This window comes from Camelus bactrianus, chromosome 6 (assembly GCF_048773025.1).
Source record: "Camelus bactrianus isolate YW-2024 breed Bactrian camel chromosome 6, ASM4877302v1, whole genome shotgun sequence".
In the NCBI taxonomy this organism is placed as follows: Eukaryota; Metazoa; Chordata; class Mammalia; order Artiodactyla; family Camelidae; genus Camelus; species Camelus bactrianus.
This window is the reverse complement of record NC_133544.1, coordinates 92,408,244-92,424,153: the sequence shown is the minus strand read 5'-3', so window position 1 is coordinate 92,424,153 and position 15,910 is coordinate 92,408,244. Positions and strand designations below refer to the sequence as shown.

Below are 15,910 nucleotides of genomic sequence, written 5' to 3'. Positions count from 1 at the left end.
AGGACGCCTGGAGCCCCACCGTCTGGCTTCCCTCTTTCCTCCACCTCCAGCCCCTCAGCCCCCTCTACAGAACCAAGGACTCTAAGGAATGATGCTTAAAGTCCCCTGATCTAGAGGAAAAAGGGAATTACCCAAGCAGACAATAGCTAGTTCGTAGTAGATCAAAGATCATTCCAATGCTGTACAGGCCACTAGTTTCATTTTACAAGACTAAAAGGACCATTCAACAGAAACTACAAATATAATTGTTACTGTGTATTACTATATGTGTGCCTTTATGGTTTGTCCAGATTTCAGCAAGCGTGCCTGAATGCTGAATCCCCAGAATATTATACTTGGGAACTGATCCACTACTCAACAACATGAGGTGCCTCCAGGCCCAAATTAGAGATTCAGTGCTTTTCACTGAAAAAGTGCTTCTTAAAGGAAGCTTATTTCTCTTCATATCTCTTCTTTCCCCAATCTCAAGACCATAAATAACTAAAACTAATGCTCCATGGGTGAATATTTTGAGAAGAAGATAATGAGTCGAATAATGAGTGGTTTTTCTTTTTCTCCCCTTATCCATTTCCACAGCATCATGCATTCACAGGATGCTTTGTTATCATGGTTATAACTTTTCAAGATAATAGGAAGGTAGGCATGCACATTCAGGGATAGTCTTTCCAAAGAGGGGTGCTTCCTAGCATGGAACTGGCCTTTTAGCTCTTCTTGAGGTGAGGCCAACGGTCTGGCATCCTGGGTCTCTCTCTAGCTTGCCTGGAAGGGTGTCCCACCCTGAGGTGACTAAGTACCTCCCCTGGGATGGCAGACTGGGGTCTAAACTCCCCAGGCCAAGTGCTTCCTACTCGGCACTCAGTCATGGCACCTGCCGCTCAGTCCCATCCTAATCGTCCCCCGAGCTGGCCAGCAGCAGAGGGACCTTGGAAAAAGGGTGTTCCAAGGAAGGGAACAGAACAGGGAGATAGGGGTGCCCTTTAAGACCGGAAGAAGGTAGATTAGGAGAGTCAGGATACAGTTAGACGCAGACATGGCCACTCTCAGCTTCTGACAGTAGGGGCTCAGAAGCAGGCAGAGAATGGCTTAAGTAAAACTCCCCTGTAGACCCTTGGCAGGTAATATATGACTCAGCTTTATCTGCCCTCCCCCAGCCCCAGGCTGTTGAGCTCCAGAGGGTGAGTGTGCCTACCACAGCAGGCAGGACATAAGTGCTGTGTTCCTATCCCCCCTTTCATACACCCCGTTCTCTCACCTCCCCAGGCAAGCCCTGGGTTCAGCACTGAGGATGCACAGAAGAGCAAGCCCCTCCCCTCAAGGAGACTGCAGACCAGTGGGAAGGACAAGCATATACTCACTGTCCCGAACAGACTGTGTCTTTTGATTCTCCCCACCCCACCCCCAAAAAAGCAAAGCTGGGCATACGCCCGATGAATCCTTCTTGAATTGATGTAATAAAAGCTAGATAGCTTTATTTCAGAAAAGCCTTGATCCCATCAACCTTACACTTACCAGCTTGCTTGTAATGATCTTGATTTTGTCACAGTTCGATGGGAGAATGACTGATTTGGGAAGCAAAATCAGAAACACAGGAGAGCAGGAATATCAAACAGGCTCAATCCTGAGGCTCATTCTATGTGATATCATAATTGGTCTTCTGAAATCAAGAATATTCTAAACCAGTCTTCAAGTGGGACTAATTTAGACAGGGTTTCTCTGAGGTACTTGAGGTTTGGCATACAATTTTAAGAGACCTCAAAAAATTAGGGTGAAGGGAATTATTGCAGAAAGGGTGACATTCCATATAATCTGGAATGTAAGAGGCAAAACAGAAATAACCTACAAGGGGTGGGGGTTAGGAAAAAAACAAGCCAGATGTGAAGATGGCAGAAAAAGATCCAAGAATTGTTTATTACAAGCCAAATACTGGGTTTCAGCTTTCTACCATCCTGGCTCCGAAGTCAGAGCCCAAATTCCATTTGGCCAAACAGCACATTGGAGGGAGCATCTGATCACTTTCTGTTCCAGTTCTGTACACCCAAGACTTGGGGTAAGGCCCTCTCTCTGGATCTCAGCTTCCACAGCAGTGATGTGAGAAACTTAGGGGTAAGAAGCTGGGGGAGAGGGGAGGGGAGGGTCAGAGTCAATCAGCAAAACCTAGAAAGCTCCCCTCTCCCCATTCCTGCCTTCCCCTGGGGTGAGCACACTCCCAAGCACTGTCAGAGCAACCAGCAACCATCTCTTGGTTCAATCTGTCATTCTATGATGGCTCTGGGACCCTTTCTGTTTCCTTTCCCTAGTAGAGCTGGCCTATTCAAAGGTTTGCCCACAAACTTTTCTTTAGCACCATCTCCTTGTCAGAAATTCTGTGCCCCAAGCCAATTGAGGGGAAGGGGACTGGGAACCCAAGATCTCCACTATCCTGTTCCATTTTGCTCCCCAAGACCATTTCGAGGCTCCCGGTTGGTGGCGGCGAGTTCCCGAGTGAGTTACCAAATGAAGGCCAGGGAAGCAGTGACCCCGAGGCACCATGCAGGAGCCCCCGTGAGGACACACGTGCATTCGCAGACAAGAGATACACTCAAACACTTGCACACGCACACACGTTCTCACCCCCACACAGACAAACCAGGGTGCGGTGACTTGACAGCCTCGCGACCGCGCGGCGCGGGGTTAATTGAACGCACATTGATTCTGCCGCGCATCAGCCAGACTGGCCCAGGCCGGCCGCGCCTCCCGCGAGAAGCGGCCGCGCTTTGTGCTGGAGGTGGAGGTGGGGGACGTCCGTTTTCCCCAAAGGAGGCAGATCTTTTGCGGAGCCCGGCTCCTGCAGTCCAGGTTTACTCTCATCCCACCGCGATCGGCCGCCCCGGGGCGGAGAGCAAGTCCCTGCGCGGGGACGGCGTGGCAGGCGACACGGCTCCCGGAGCGCGCGGGGACTGGCAAGCGCCTGGCTGCCACACCCACCGGGGCCGCGCCCCTGAGCCCCAAGGACCCGGCCGGCTGCTTCCGACACGTGCTCCGCCGCTGTCGGGAGGCAGGCGGGAGGCCACCAGGCCCGAGGGGAACGTCAGAGGATGAGGATGACAAGAGAACTTTGCGGCAGAACTTCGATCCTGACATTTGAAAAAGGAGGAGGCCATGCCCAGCGCTCCAGGAGAGAGGACTGGGAGAGGGGGATGCAGGAGAACGCTAGAGCGAGCCTTAGGGGTAGACGGGAGAGTTGCGGAGGAGGGAACCGTGTTCAAGCCAAAACAAGTCAGTGTCTCAGAATTTTAGGGGACTTCAGGAGTCTCGTAATCTGGTCCTCTCCATGCTGCCTTCCACCTATGGGGAAACAGGTCCAGGAAGTGACTTTGTGGGTCCAAAGTCAAACAGGGATGGGTTGAATATTTACATAGTAAAAGCAGTTTCTTACTGAAGTGGGAGCGGGGGAGGGCACGGAAGTCATGGTGTCGAGTCCAAGCTCCTCCCATGACCCTCAAATAATGATGGGGTCAGAGGAGATGTTCCTTCCAAGCCAGTCCAAGCCAGGTACCTCCCCTGGAGTCCTGTCTCCAGGACTGAGCACAACCAACCCCCGCCCCCAGCTTCTATGCCCTGCTGACACCAGCGCCCTCTGAAACCTGAATAAAGGGTGCCTCCACTGGTGGATGGGGGTCCGGGGGCAGAACCCTATACTCTCCAGATGCATGGACCCTACTCATCGTCTCCCCTTCCAAAGACAGGCAGGGCAGCACTCCCTCCCATTTCCCACAAAGACAAACTGAGGCCCGGCAGCTTGAAGGGAAGGAGGAAGCTTGAACCCAGATCCAGCCCTCAGTGCAAGTCTATCTGCGTCTGTCATTGGCTCGGGCTTCCTCAGGGTGTCTATAGTCCCACCACCAGTCCCACAGCAGCAGTGAGTGGGGTTCTACTACTGATAGGGTTTGGGGATGAGGTCTAGCTTTGTCCCCGATTTCTCCCCGGCAAAGTGCAGGGTCTTTGCAGACACAATCCCAGGTGGGAAGGGGCCACGTTGGGAGGAGGACGTGGAGGCATGTCTCTGGCAGGCAGGGCCACAGACCAGGGCATATGCCACAGGAAATAGCCCCCTGAACCAAGCCTTCAGGTGGGGATGGAGGCACGAACCAGGACCTTCCCCAGAAGTCAGGTTGCTGAGAGTATGAAGAGACACTGAGCACCCAGGGCCGCTGCTGGATCCCAAGGGGGCCTGGGCTGGTGCTTTCCCACCCCACCTCCCACCATTCCTGGTTCTCACCCAGAGACCCAAAGTCTTCCCTGTTCTAGGGACTCTAGCCCTAAGTGTCCCACTCCTCTTGCCAGTAAGGTCCGTGCACTGTGCCCTTCCAGCAGGCACAGCCTGCCCCCTACCCCCCGCAGTGCTGCTGGGTTTATCAGGAAGCCTGCCAACCAACACATTGCTCAGTGGGGCCAAGAAGGCAGACCCCTTACCCAGCTTGGGGTGGCAGAGTCTCCCGGCCACCACAGCAGGCAGGGACTGTGGTCTGGGGCGGGGGAGGGGGCAGGTAACTCTATGAGGCCTTAGGCCACCTTGCCCAGGCAAGGGGACAGCACAAGGACAATCAGCAGCCTGGCTCCTCCATCCTCCGGGCTGATTATGGCTCTTCCCTACTACCTCCCCCCCCCACCCCGCCCCCTGAACCCCTGGGGAGAAGGATCCTTCTCAGTCACACCAGTTCCTCTCCTGTGATTTGTTCTGAATTTTCAAACAAAGAGTAATTATGACAGATGTGGAGCAATCAGCGTCATTATGCGGGAAACAAGAAAGGGAAAGGGAGCTGAGGGGGCCCCAGGGGGGAGGGGAACCTGTCTTTCCTCCTCAGAAGAAGCCACGCCCCCCACCTCCAGCAGTCCCAGTACCCTCCCAGCTTCCTCTCCTGTACCCAGCCGCTCTGCGCAGCCTCACAGATAGGACTTCTCTCTGTAGAGCGTCCCAGCAGAGCATCCCAGCCTAACTGGCCCTCCGGATTCTTCCCGGGCCTCCAGCAGCAGCTGGGGGTGGGGAGCGTGGAGCCCTGCCCCACACACCGGGAGTGGCTCCCACTGTGGCCAGAGTTCTAAGCTGTTCTCTGCTTCCCAACACTCCCCCACACCCACCCTGCCTGTGCCCAGGTACCAGGCTCTATTTCTGAGGCAGAAATACTGATTATATTCTCAAGGGACTCTAGCCCCTTCTGAGGACACTCAAGCCATTGAATTTGGGGTGGGGCAGACCGGGTTTAAATCCCCACTTCTCTACTGTGTACCCTTGGGCAGGTTAATTAACCATTCTGGCCTTCTGTTTACTCATCTGTAAAACAGGAGTAGTAATACCTAGTAACGGAAATGTGGGAATTAAGTAAGTTAGCATATATAGGGCTTACCAGGACTACTTCCACTATTACTAGTTAGTTCAGCACTAGTGCCAGCACTTAGGTAGCCCTCAAACCACTCAGCTCAGCACCCAGTGTGATTTGCAAACTCAGAGGCCCTCAGAAATGTGCCATCGATCTTGGCGCCCACATCCAAGATTTGCTGGTTAACACTCACAACCAGAACTACAACCACAGACAAAGCCTGGGACAGGGCAGGATACAAGAAGAATGGAAATAAATGTGCTAGTCTGCCCGGGGCGGGGTCGGGGCGGGGTCGGGGTGGAGGTGGGGGCGAGGGTGGGGGGTGGGTATAAGATCTCCCACTTCCCCAGCCAGAGAGCAGTGATGCCCTGGGGAAGGCAAGAGGCACGAGGAACTCCGGAGGCTCTCTTACCTGCCCAGGCTGGAGCACCAAATACATCCCTGGGAAGGTGACCCCCTTGGGGCCTCAGTTTTCACGTCTATAAAATGAGAAGGTGGAACCAGATGAGTTCCAAAGTTTCCCCCATAGTCTGGATGCCTGTGACCCTACTTAGAGGCTGGGAAGACCTCCAAGGTCCTAGGTGGACTGGGAATTTCAGGATTCTTTTGCAGTAGCTGGCCACTCAGTGAAAGGGCCGGCAGGCCTGGGTTCATCCTCTCTCTCTCTCTCTCTCTCTCTCTCTCTCTCTCTCTCTCGCTCGGTGGTCTGCCTCCCTCCTCCATTTCCCTCTCCATTTAGGTGGTCTGGTCACCATCTGCCCACCCAAGCCCCTGGGGCCTCTTGCTAGTCCCCCCCTCACATTCCAATGGCCTTGGGGGCAGCAGCCAGACCAGAAAGTCCAGTTCCTGCCCATTATCACTGTTCGCATCTGCACTGCAACCCAACACCGGCATTCCAGAGAGCAGCCCGGGGCTGCCCCCACCACCCACCGTGGTCAGTGTCCGGGCGCTCGGAGACAGGCCCCTAGCAGGGGCCAGTGTTCTCAGATTCCTCTCAGGGAAGGTGAGCCCCCAGGGAGGCTCCAACTTGCTGGGGAGGCCACAGACCCCTTCCTTTGGGGTCTCTGAACCTCGTCCTCTCAGAGTCTCCTCTTCCTGTCTCTTTGTTCTGTGCAGAGGCCTGAGCTCACCTCCTTTTGCTCCTGAAACAGAGACACCACCCTCCAAGCACAGCAGAGGATGGTGGACACAGGACTCGCTACACCTGCAGAAAGAGGCGGGAGGAAGGACAGAACAGCAAAGAGTGCTGGAGAAAGGAAGACAGCAGAGCAGGGGAAACGAGAGCTGAGGGCCTCACAGGAAAGCAGGGAGGGGCAGAGCGTATGTGGGGGTGTCAAAGAGTGATGAGCCTCCAGACTAAGATCCTGAGAAAAGATAGAGAGGATGGGTGGGAGAAGCTGGGACGTGAGCCCTCAGCATCAACTCTACTTCCCTCTGCCTGAATCAGGTGGCCGGCTGGCCTGGATTAAGCCCACACTCCCCCCCTCCTCCATCTCCCTGTGGCCTGGGGTCTGGCCTGGAGCTCCTCCTGCTTGTCCCTTGCTGGGCCTCCTTGCTGGGCCCCTGCCTTTCCACCTTCCCTGGGTCACAACATCACCTGCCCAGGCACCCCTCTTTAGGAAGCCCCTGAGACTGCTCCATCCACAGAGGTCACTCTCTCTTCTGCCCCTCCCTTGCATCTGAGGGCAGTTATAAAGTGTCAGCCTTTCTTGGAACAGGGTGAACAAGTTGGGGGCTAGAGAAGCGAGCTCAGAAATCAAAGAACGGTCCTTTGGTGGGGCTAGGGGCAGGGGGGTGGGGAGCTGTGGAGGAAGGATGGAGCAGCCCTGCCAGCAGTCTCGGATTGCAGCCAGATTGCTGGCACCCGCCTAGTGAATAAGAAAACTATGACCTAGACTCTCAGAGGTACTAAGGCCAGACCCACATGCCCATCATGTAAGTCCCACCCTCTACCAGCGACCTCGCTCGCTTGCCTCCTCCCTCACTTCAGCTGGCTAAGTAATAGTCCCTTGCAGGACCTAATGAAATTATCTCCCACCCGCTCTTGCTCTGCACCAGTTCTGTCCACTCTAGATCCCTAGCCTGGCCACACTGCTCAAGGGAAGAGGGATTCCCCACGGGGAAGTCATTTGGAGGGAGCTGGCCCCTAATCCTGAGCCCCGAGCACATCCTTCAGCACACACCTGTATGCTCAGGTGCCCGCAGAAGAGGCCCACGTGGCAACATCCACACGCACTACTGATCTCCACGTTCCTTGTTGCAACAAGGCCACGGCCGGAGAATCTTAGGGAGCCATCGGAATCACTCAGTCCAGTTTAAACAAAGACAGCGGTGAGCTGTTTGGTTTCCCATACGGGGTGCCCTTCTGTTCCATTCTACGTTTATTGAAGGCTGTGTAGAAGAGCCTTCAAGCTGCTGTGAAAAGTCTTTCACACACACACACACACACACACACACACACACACACACACACACACACACGCCTGCAGGGACTCTGGAGAGGAGAGGGAAAGGCAGTACAGAAGGCCAGAAGTGAAAAAGTCCTTTCTCCCTGGGGGTGGGGAGGGACTAGGGGGCTGAGGGGGGCCGGGGGCCTGTTTCATTTGCAGGCTGCAAATGCCTCTCCTATTCACCGGCCCACATTCCCAGCCAAGGCGCCCGGCCACGGACAATGCCCGGGAACAGGAACAGAGAAGATTTGCACATTGTGTTCAAGGGGCCAGCTGGCTGCCTGCGACAGTGGAGCCAAGGTGTGGGAACCAGAAGCATTCGACTTCCACACTCAAGTCCTGCTGCTGGGGTGAGGGGCAGTCCTCCCCGCCCCCACTCCCCCAGGTTGGGACATGGGCTTCATCCAACCAGGGAATAAAGCCCAAGGCAAGAGACCCCAAGCCAGGCATGCGGACTACCAAGCAATTTGGTCTCTGATTCACACCCCATCTGGCGAGGAAGAGAGAGTCTCAGCTCCTCCAGAGATAAACACGCAGCAGCCACCCGTGGTCCTGCCTGTGTGTGTTATATTCCCCTGACGCTCCTCCCCGTTCACAAGCTTCTGTCCCTTTGCGCTATGCTGTCAATTACGAGGCAGGGAGGGAGAGAGAGAGAGAGAAAGCAAAAGAGATGCAGAGAGAGAAGGGAGAGACAGAGCCTTGCCCCGCGAAGGCCACATGCTCATTCAGTTTCATTCAGTTTTTTACCAAGCTCCAAGGGCAGGGGATGTGAGAAATCCAAAAGAAAGGAAAGCCCTTTAGGAGCTTAAAATCTAGTTGAGGAGACAGATGGAATATCCAGCCACAAAACAGCTACTTAACAAGGCAAGCAGCCGTCACTGAGAAGGTTGAGCCTGAATGCCACAGACCACAAGTCCTCCCTGCCTTAGCAGGGGGAAGAAGGAATTACTGTAAACTAAGTGGTCTTTGGGGAGGGATCGGGTAAGGGATGAGCAGGGGCAAGAATAGACTGGGGAAAGGCCCAGCGAAGGCAGGCGTGTCCCAGGGACTGACTGGATGGCAAGGAAGCCTTAATACCGCAGAGCAGAGGTGAATCTCGCTCCAGTATTACAATGAGAAAAACAAAGCCCAGAGAGGGTGAGTGACTTGCCCAGAGCCACACAGGACTCTTGGCATCCAGACAAGAGCCTTCCCATCATAACCTCACAACTTCTCAGGAGCGTCAGAAGGGGCTGGTCTGTGGAGTACTGACTGGCAGGTAGAAGGCCTTGACCCTCATGGGTTTGCACCTACCTCCGTGCCATGGCATACTCACTGGTGAGCTGCCTGGCAGGAAGGCAGGCCCGGCTGTTCACCCACCACACCAGTGATACCTCAGCGGCAGCGCCTGCTTCCTGCCCTGACCGGTAGGCAGACGTGTGTGAGGGGCAGAGGGGAGACCCCCTCAGGGTGACTTCAGCTGAGCTGCCCATCAGGGAGAAGAGAAGAGCTTGGGTTCCACCCATCAGACCACCAGGTGACAAAGGCCTCCAGGAGTACCAGCCACTGCACAAACTACTGCTCTACACTGAGGCCCTCCGGGCTCCCCTGGATATACTGAGCCCCCCACACAAGCTGTACTCCCCAGCAGCTCCAGTCCACCGTTCGCCCAAACCCCCACCCAGACCTGGTTCCACAGACCTGCCCCCAGACCCACACAAGCATGGATCTCGCTGCTGAAAGAGATTCCAGTGTAGCGGGTTAAACTGCCCTCCCTCAGGCAGGATGAGAGTGATTCCGACTTTAGGAGTGGGTGACTGAGGGCCTGAGAAGTAGGTGACTTAGTGAGGGGGAGACAGCTGGGGACCAGAACTGGACTTTCTCTTTCCAAGAGTCTGGGCTCACCAGGAGCCTTCCTGGAACCCCTGTATCTAAAGGAGCTGAGAACTTCCCATTTCTCACCTCCATCACCTCCCCTCCTCAGAACAGTAATAGTATTTAAGGAACACTTTCTACGTGCCCTGCACTGTGCTAAATTCTTCCCCCATGTTATAGGTAATCCTCACAGCATTCCTACTTGAGAAGTATTATTTCCCCCAATTTAAAGACGAGGAAACAGAGACTGAGAGAGGCTCAAGTCCATCCAGCTGGAGGTTGTTTTGCCTCCACAGCCCACCTTCATGACCATCGTTGGGCCAGCCTAGTCAGGATGGCCCCAGGAGGCAATCCTGGTTCTTTGAGAAGCCAGCCAGCATTAGGACAGGCTGGACCTCATCCTAAATTAGCGGTCAATACCTAGCACTAACAGTAATATGTAAACGAGCATTTCCTAGATGCCAAGTCCTGTGTCAGGTGCTTTATGTCCAACATTTAATCCTCCAACAACCCCAACAGGCTGGTGGGATTATGCTCATGGTTTTTTTCAGAGGAGAGCACAAAGGCTCAAGAGAGTTCAAAGTGATTCGTGCGGAGGACACATCACCAGTGAGTGGCAGAGCTGGGGTTCAAGCCCCCCCAGGTCCCCTCCACGGCCTTCACAATGCTGCCGCCAGACCCCTACACCAGGAATTATGACACGGGAGGGGCTCTACTCTCGCACCTGCGCACCAGTGCCACGGGCATCACCTGGGATCCTGTTAGACTTGCAGGACCCCAGGACTTAGCCTAGACCTACTGATTCAAAATCTGATTGTTATCAAGGTCCCCAGGGAATTCACGGGCACAGGGAAGTTTGAGATGTCCTGCTCTAGACCCTCTCGCTCTGTACTCCAGTTTCCCAAGGGGCCTAAGACCAAGAGCTAGGCCAGGAAGGGAGGGGCAGGAACTGAGGGCACCTGCCTGCTGGGATCTGGGGTGGCTCCCCCCTTAGTTATCTGCCCTCTTTGGAGTCATCCAGGCACACAGAGCTCAACAGGTGTGAGTCAATGCATGTTCCCACTGGATCCCACATGCCCTTCCTGGAGCCCCTCAGGAGGGACAGCAGAGGGTCTCAATAGGCCAGCCGAGCTTCAGCCAATGCCCAGAGGCTGGGGAGAATCCCCAGGCCCTCCCAGGAAGGGGTTAAAACAGAACAAGTCGCACTCTGGCTCGAATAATCCTACTCCCAGAGAGATTTCCCTGGGGTACATCCTAACTGAATCCCAGTGAGGCGAGAGCTGGGGGCTGGGAGTGCTTTCAGGCAGTCTGCTTGTCAGTGGACTCACCTTTAAAGGAAGAAAAAAGCATTGGCTACACTACTGAGCACCTCCTATGTGCCAGGCAAAGCACGGGCTCTGACAGTCCTTACAACCGTCCCACAAAGTAGGATTCTGTGCACATTTCACAGGTGAGGAAACTGGGCCACGGACAGGTTAACTTGTCCAGGATCTCATCCTTAACAAGTATCTGAATTTCCAGCCCCCAAACTATAAACACATGGAACGGCCAGGCAGAGAAACCAGATGTGCTGGAAGCATGAGTGCCCTTAGGACCCTGAGCCACTCCATCCTAAAAGGGAGGTACATAGAGCTGAAGCCCCCAAGGAATCAGCCTGGAGTTTAGCCCATTCTGGTCAGGTCATCTTTCAGTGACGGCACCCAAGCCCACCTGGGACGGAAGAGGGGGCATTCCCAGCCATTGGCCTCTGGCCCGGAGCTCAGAGGCCCCAGCAGACCTGCCCACACACACCTAGACCCCTATCTGCCTCACTGGGTTAGTCCACTGGGTGGACTGTGTGTCTGTGAGGGGTGCTTAGCATGCCCCAGCCCTCAGCCGATGCCCAGGGGCGTGGGAGCAGGCAGGAGGAGCAGGGGCTCTGGAGGGCTCCCCACACCTTTTCACAAGGCGCCCTCCCGCCCTCCCGTGTCACACAACATCTGCCCTGCCTGCGGGCACATGGGCAGGGACTTATTACTAAAGGAGAAAACCCAGGCCGCTAATCAGCTTTGGAGGTTTCTAGGGACATCAGCCTGTGAAGTGAGAGAAGGGGATCCAGCTACCCGCTTGCTTGGTATCCAAGCGTTCCCCCACGGGGCCCCAAGCCTGGTAGGGGAGAGAGGCTGTATCAGACTGCCAGTGTTTGCAGGCAACTCCCCCAGTTTTCCCCAGGACCCCAAAGGATTAACCAAGCTGACCTCACCCTCTGGCCCTTCCCCCAGCCAGAGCCCACAGCTCAATTTCTTATACTGTTAGGAGTTTAAGGAAACCAAACATCTTGAAGGTATTACCATTTATAGAAAAGCACATTTACAATTAGCTATATATAAACACCTGGGGATTTATCTCCCAGAATCCCAGGCTGGTGATGTGGGGGGAGCATCCATCCCTCGGTGCTGACACAGGCCAGGGAGGGTTTGGAGGCTCCCTGAGAAGTCTCATTTCTCCCTTCCGAAAATCTTCCTCGGGTCCCTACCCTCCGTCCACGCTTCTCTTTCTCACATCCAGCCATCTGCTCAGAGGCTGCACCAGCCTTCCCTACGCCGCCGGGAGGGCCGGGGGATGAGGGGTTGCTGAGCCAGAAGTGATTGGGTCTCAAGGTCCAGGGCTGCCTCCCAGAGAGCTCCATATGGGGGCCCGGATCAGCCTTCCTTAGAACAAAGGAGCATCTTAAACTCAACGAAAGCGCTCCTGCCTCAGAACGATTTCATCACTCACCAGCCGTTCAGAGCAACTGTGCAAATGCCCTCAGAGCCAGGAAGAAACTTGTCAGCGATCAGACGGGGAGGAGGCAGTGTGCCATAGGAGTTAGGCATGAAGGTGCAGGGTTCTAGATACTTAGACTGCAGTCCTGGCTCCTCTGCTCCCCAGAATGTCATGAATCCCCCTTAGTCTCAGTTTTCTTATCTGTGAAAGGGGGTTGATAACTGCCCATGTCCCAGTGGCATCATGATGACTGAATGAGATAATTCATGTAAAGCACTTCGACAGGGTGCCCAGTATGCAGTAAGTGCTTAATAAATATTAGCTAGAATCATTACCAACCAAAGTTAAAGCAGCTTTTTTTAAAGGGACATCCCTCCACACACAGAGAAATATAGAGATATTAGACGGAGAAACATTGTCCGCTTGCCAAAACTTTGATCTTTTCTCAGGAGCAGTGGTTCTCAACCATGACCTCCCTCCCTTACAGCCTGCCACCTCCCCAAGATACATACAGAATTCTGGTTTATATAACAATTCCCACGAGTGTGCACAAATTAAGCAACAACAACATACTTTTTGCAGGACAGGGCAGCAAAGCATAGCCATCATTTCATCACCATAGTAACTGGTGGTCCAGCAGTACAAGCAAAGCAAAATTCTAAAGCTGAAACACCTCTTGTCTCTCATTCAAAAAAGCACACCAGGTATCATGTCACCACAATGTATACTTTAAAGATCTTGCAATTTTATTGTCAATTATACCTCAGTGAAGCTGAAATTAAAAAGTACACCAGCATGAAGGTGAGTGGGAGTAATGTCTTCATCGTGTTAACCCTGAAATTATTCTATCATATTTTTCGTAAAGCAAACTGTTGACAAGCTTCAGAATGTCATCACTTGCACAGTGAGGTTTTGTTCTACCCAAAAGTTTTGAAAGTCAGTACATAATTAAACATTGTGTGGAGCCAAAATTACTCTTTAAAATTCTCTTATATCACCCCCAAAGTATGACAGTTGTTTATCTTTAAATTCAAGAATCATTCTCAATAGACTGTGATGCTCACAATATACAGGCATATGGAAACTAAGACACACTGACCTAAGAGCTGGATAGAACTTGCTGTCTCTCTCTGGCTCCTGCTCCCCGCAACAGTGTTTGGCTACATTCTTGTCAGATTGCATTCCAATCAGTTAAATGGGTATATGTTATAATTCCACCACAAATTACTGCTATGCCCCTCTCAAATGACCCATGCTCCAGAAGCTACATAAGATGGAATGGCTCCCTCTATCTCTCATGGCCTGGGGAAAAAAAAAAAAGTAAGGGCACCCACTTACTTGCAGCCTGGATTCGAGCCTTCCGGCTGACCACCAGCCCAAAGCGGTTCTGAGCCACACACTCATAGTCACCCTCATCCGAAGGGCTGCCTCCTCGATCCAGCAGGAAGTGGTGGATCATCAAGGACCCGTTGGCCAGTACAGTGGAGTGGGTACTCTCTGGCAGCTCCACCCCATTCTTCCTCCAGGTGATTCGCACTGGAGGAGTCCCCTCCACCTCGCAGCCTAGCACGACAGGCTGCCCAGGGACTGCAACATCATCACTTGGCTCCACAGCAAATGCCAGTTCAGTGGAGTGGCCAAGACCTGCATCGAGAGGAAAAGGAGAGGTTAATGTGGAATGAGCAGACACACGGGTTCCAAGTTCTCTGGATATGTGTATCCCATCTCCATCACTCTGGGATTTTGGGGGGGAGTAATTAGGTTTATTTACTTATTTTATTTTTAATGGAGGTACTGGGGATAGAACCCAGGACCTCGTGCATGCTAAGCATGCACTCTGCCACTGAGCTATACCCCCCACCCCATTCTGTGATGTTAATTGGAATCTCTATTACTATAGAGAACTTTATGCATTATGAAGTGTCATTTCATGCGGTATACTTACTTAATCAACAGACCATCTCAGAGAGATGGATATTATTTGTACCATCTTTTTTAAAAATTTGAGTCTTTTACAGGAAAGGAAACTGAAGCCCAGAGATGTTAAGCAACCTGTCCCAGGCCTCACAGTTAATAGTTGCAAACCTGGGATCCAAAAGCAAGACTATTGCAATATAGCTGCTGCCACTTCTGTGGTCATCCTGGTTAATCCCTGAAGCCTCACACTTTCATAGTGTGACCTCAGGTAAAGTGTTCATCCTGTCCTGGCTTCCCGTTCCTCATCTGCTTAAATCAGGAATAACAATATAGCTTGTGTTGTAAGGTTGCAAAATATGACTAACAGGCTCAAAGGGACTATGAAAAGTTAAAAGTTCTAAACAAATATAAAGTGAGATAGTAATAAATCATTACTTCTTTTTTTCTGGCAAAACCATCTGAGGTCTGGTCTGATGCCTGGCAGTGAGCAGGGTGTGTGGGCCCAGTACCAGGCACAGGCGAGGCTGTAGTCCAGCTGCATTGCCCCACCCCTGAGATGCTCTGGGTTTGGTTGTTTTGCTAGTTTTGCCTTTGTTATAAGGTGGGTGAGGGATACCAAACATCAACTCAGATTTCCCAAAATTCAGAAGGAGGGAGGTTTCTAGAACCTTTACTCTCAGCAACCTCTTCACTCCTGCAGGGGGAAAAAAAAAAGAACTGGAAGGGGAGGGGAAGAAGAGAAAGAAAAGGGTGATCTGGGAATCAGGAGAAGCCAGAGAGGAAGGACAAGCGCTCCAATCCCAGGCATGATGCCAAGTGCCCAACTTCTCCAACGAAGAACTTACCAGACCAGTTACAACTTCACTCCAGGAGGAACGAACCCACCTGGGCTGAAAAGGCAGCCTCAGACCTCTCCTCACATTTCCAGGGAACTAGCGATCCAGGAGCTGGCCCCTCCCCAACAGACCAGCTCCCTCCCTGGCTGTGGGGAGACCGGCCAGTGGGTGGGGAGAAAGGAGGAGGAGGGCTGGGGTTTAGGGGCGTTTCCCCTACCCTCCGGGATGTGTAATTCGTATTTTAAGCCATTTGCTGGTCACGCCTCTTCAAATCCCTACCCATCCTCCTCAAGACCTGGGTTTCAGCTGCCAACCCCGGTATAGCAACCAGAGGATAAAGTTTCTCCTAGATGTGGCCGCGATATTCTGCTTCTCCGGAGCTAAGAGAGGAGAGAATAATGCCCAGAGGAGTGTCCGCTGAGAACTCAGGGTGGGAGGGGGAAAGGACTAGGGTTGCACCCCTCTTCTGTGAGATGGGACCGTTACAGCAGCTGAGGGAACAGGGTGATGGTGACGGAGCTCCGGGCAGCAAAGCAGGCAGACCCTGAGCTCCGCATGTGCATCTTCCCCGGCAGGGCGGGCACGTGGGCATCCCCACCGCCCGCTCGCCCTTGGTCAGCTTCTCTTCCCTTTCCTCAGCTCGTGGGGTGCTCTTGGGTCTCCCCCTCCCCATGCGCCGCCCACCAGGAATCTTCTTCCTTCTTATTCCTCGGTCTCTCCCTCGCACTCTCCGTCCCAGCCCCGGCTCCAA

General features: G+C 53.3%; 1 protein-coding gene across 2 annotated transcripts in view; it reads right to left on the bottom strand.

Moving 5' to 3' along the window:
• IGDCC3 (immunoglobulin superfamily DCC subclass member 3) overlaps window positions 1-15,910 on the bottom strand; it is a 40,364-nt gene that overhangs the window by 23,629 nt on the left and 825 nt on the right. For both annotated transcript variants that reach the window (XM_074366318.1, XM_074366319.1), the window contains exon 2: window positions 13,745-14,050. In XM_074366318.1, the coding sequence (XP_074222419.1) occupies window positions 13,745-14,050 (306 nt within the window). The remainder of the gene's footprint in view (window positions 1-13,744; window positions 14,051-15,910) is intronic.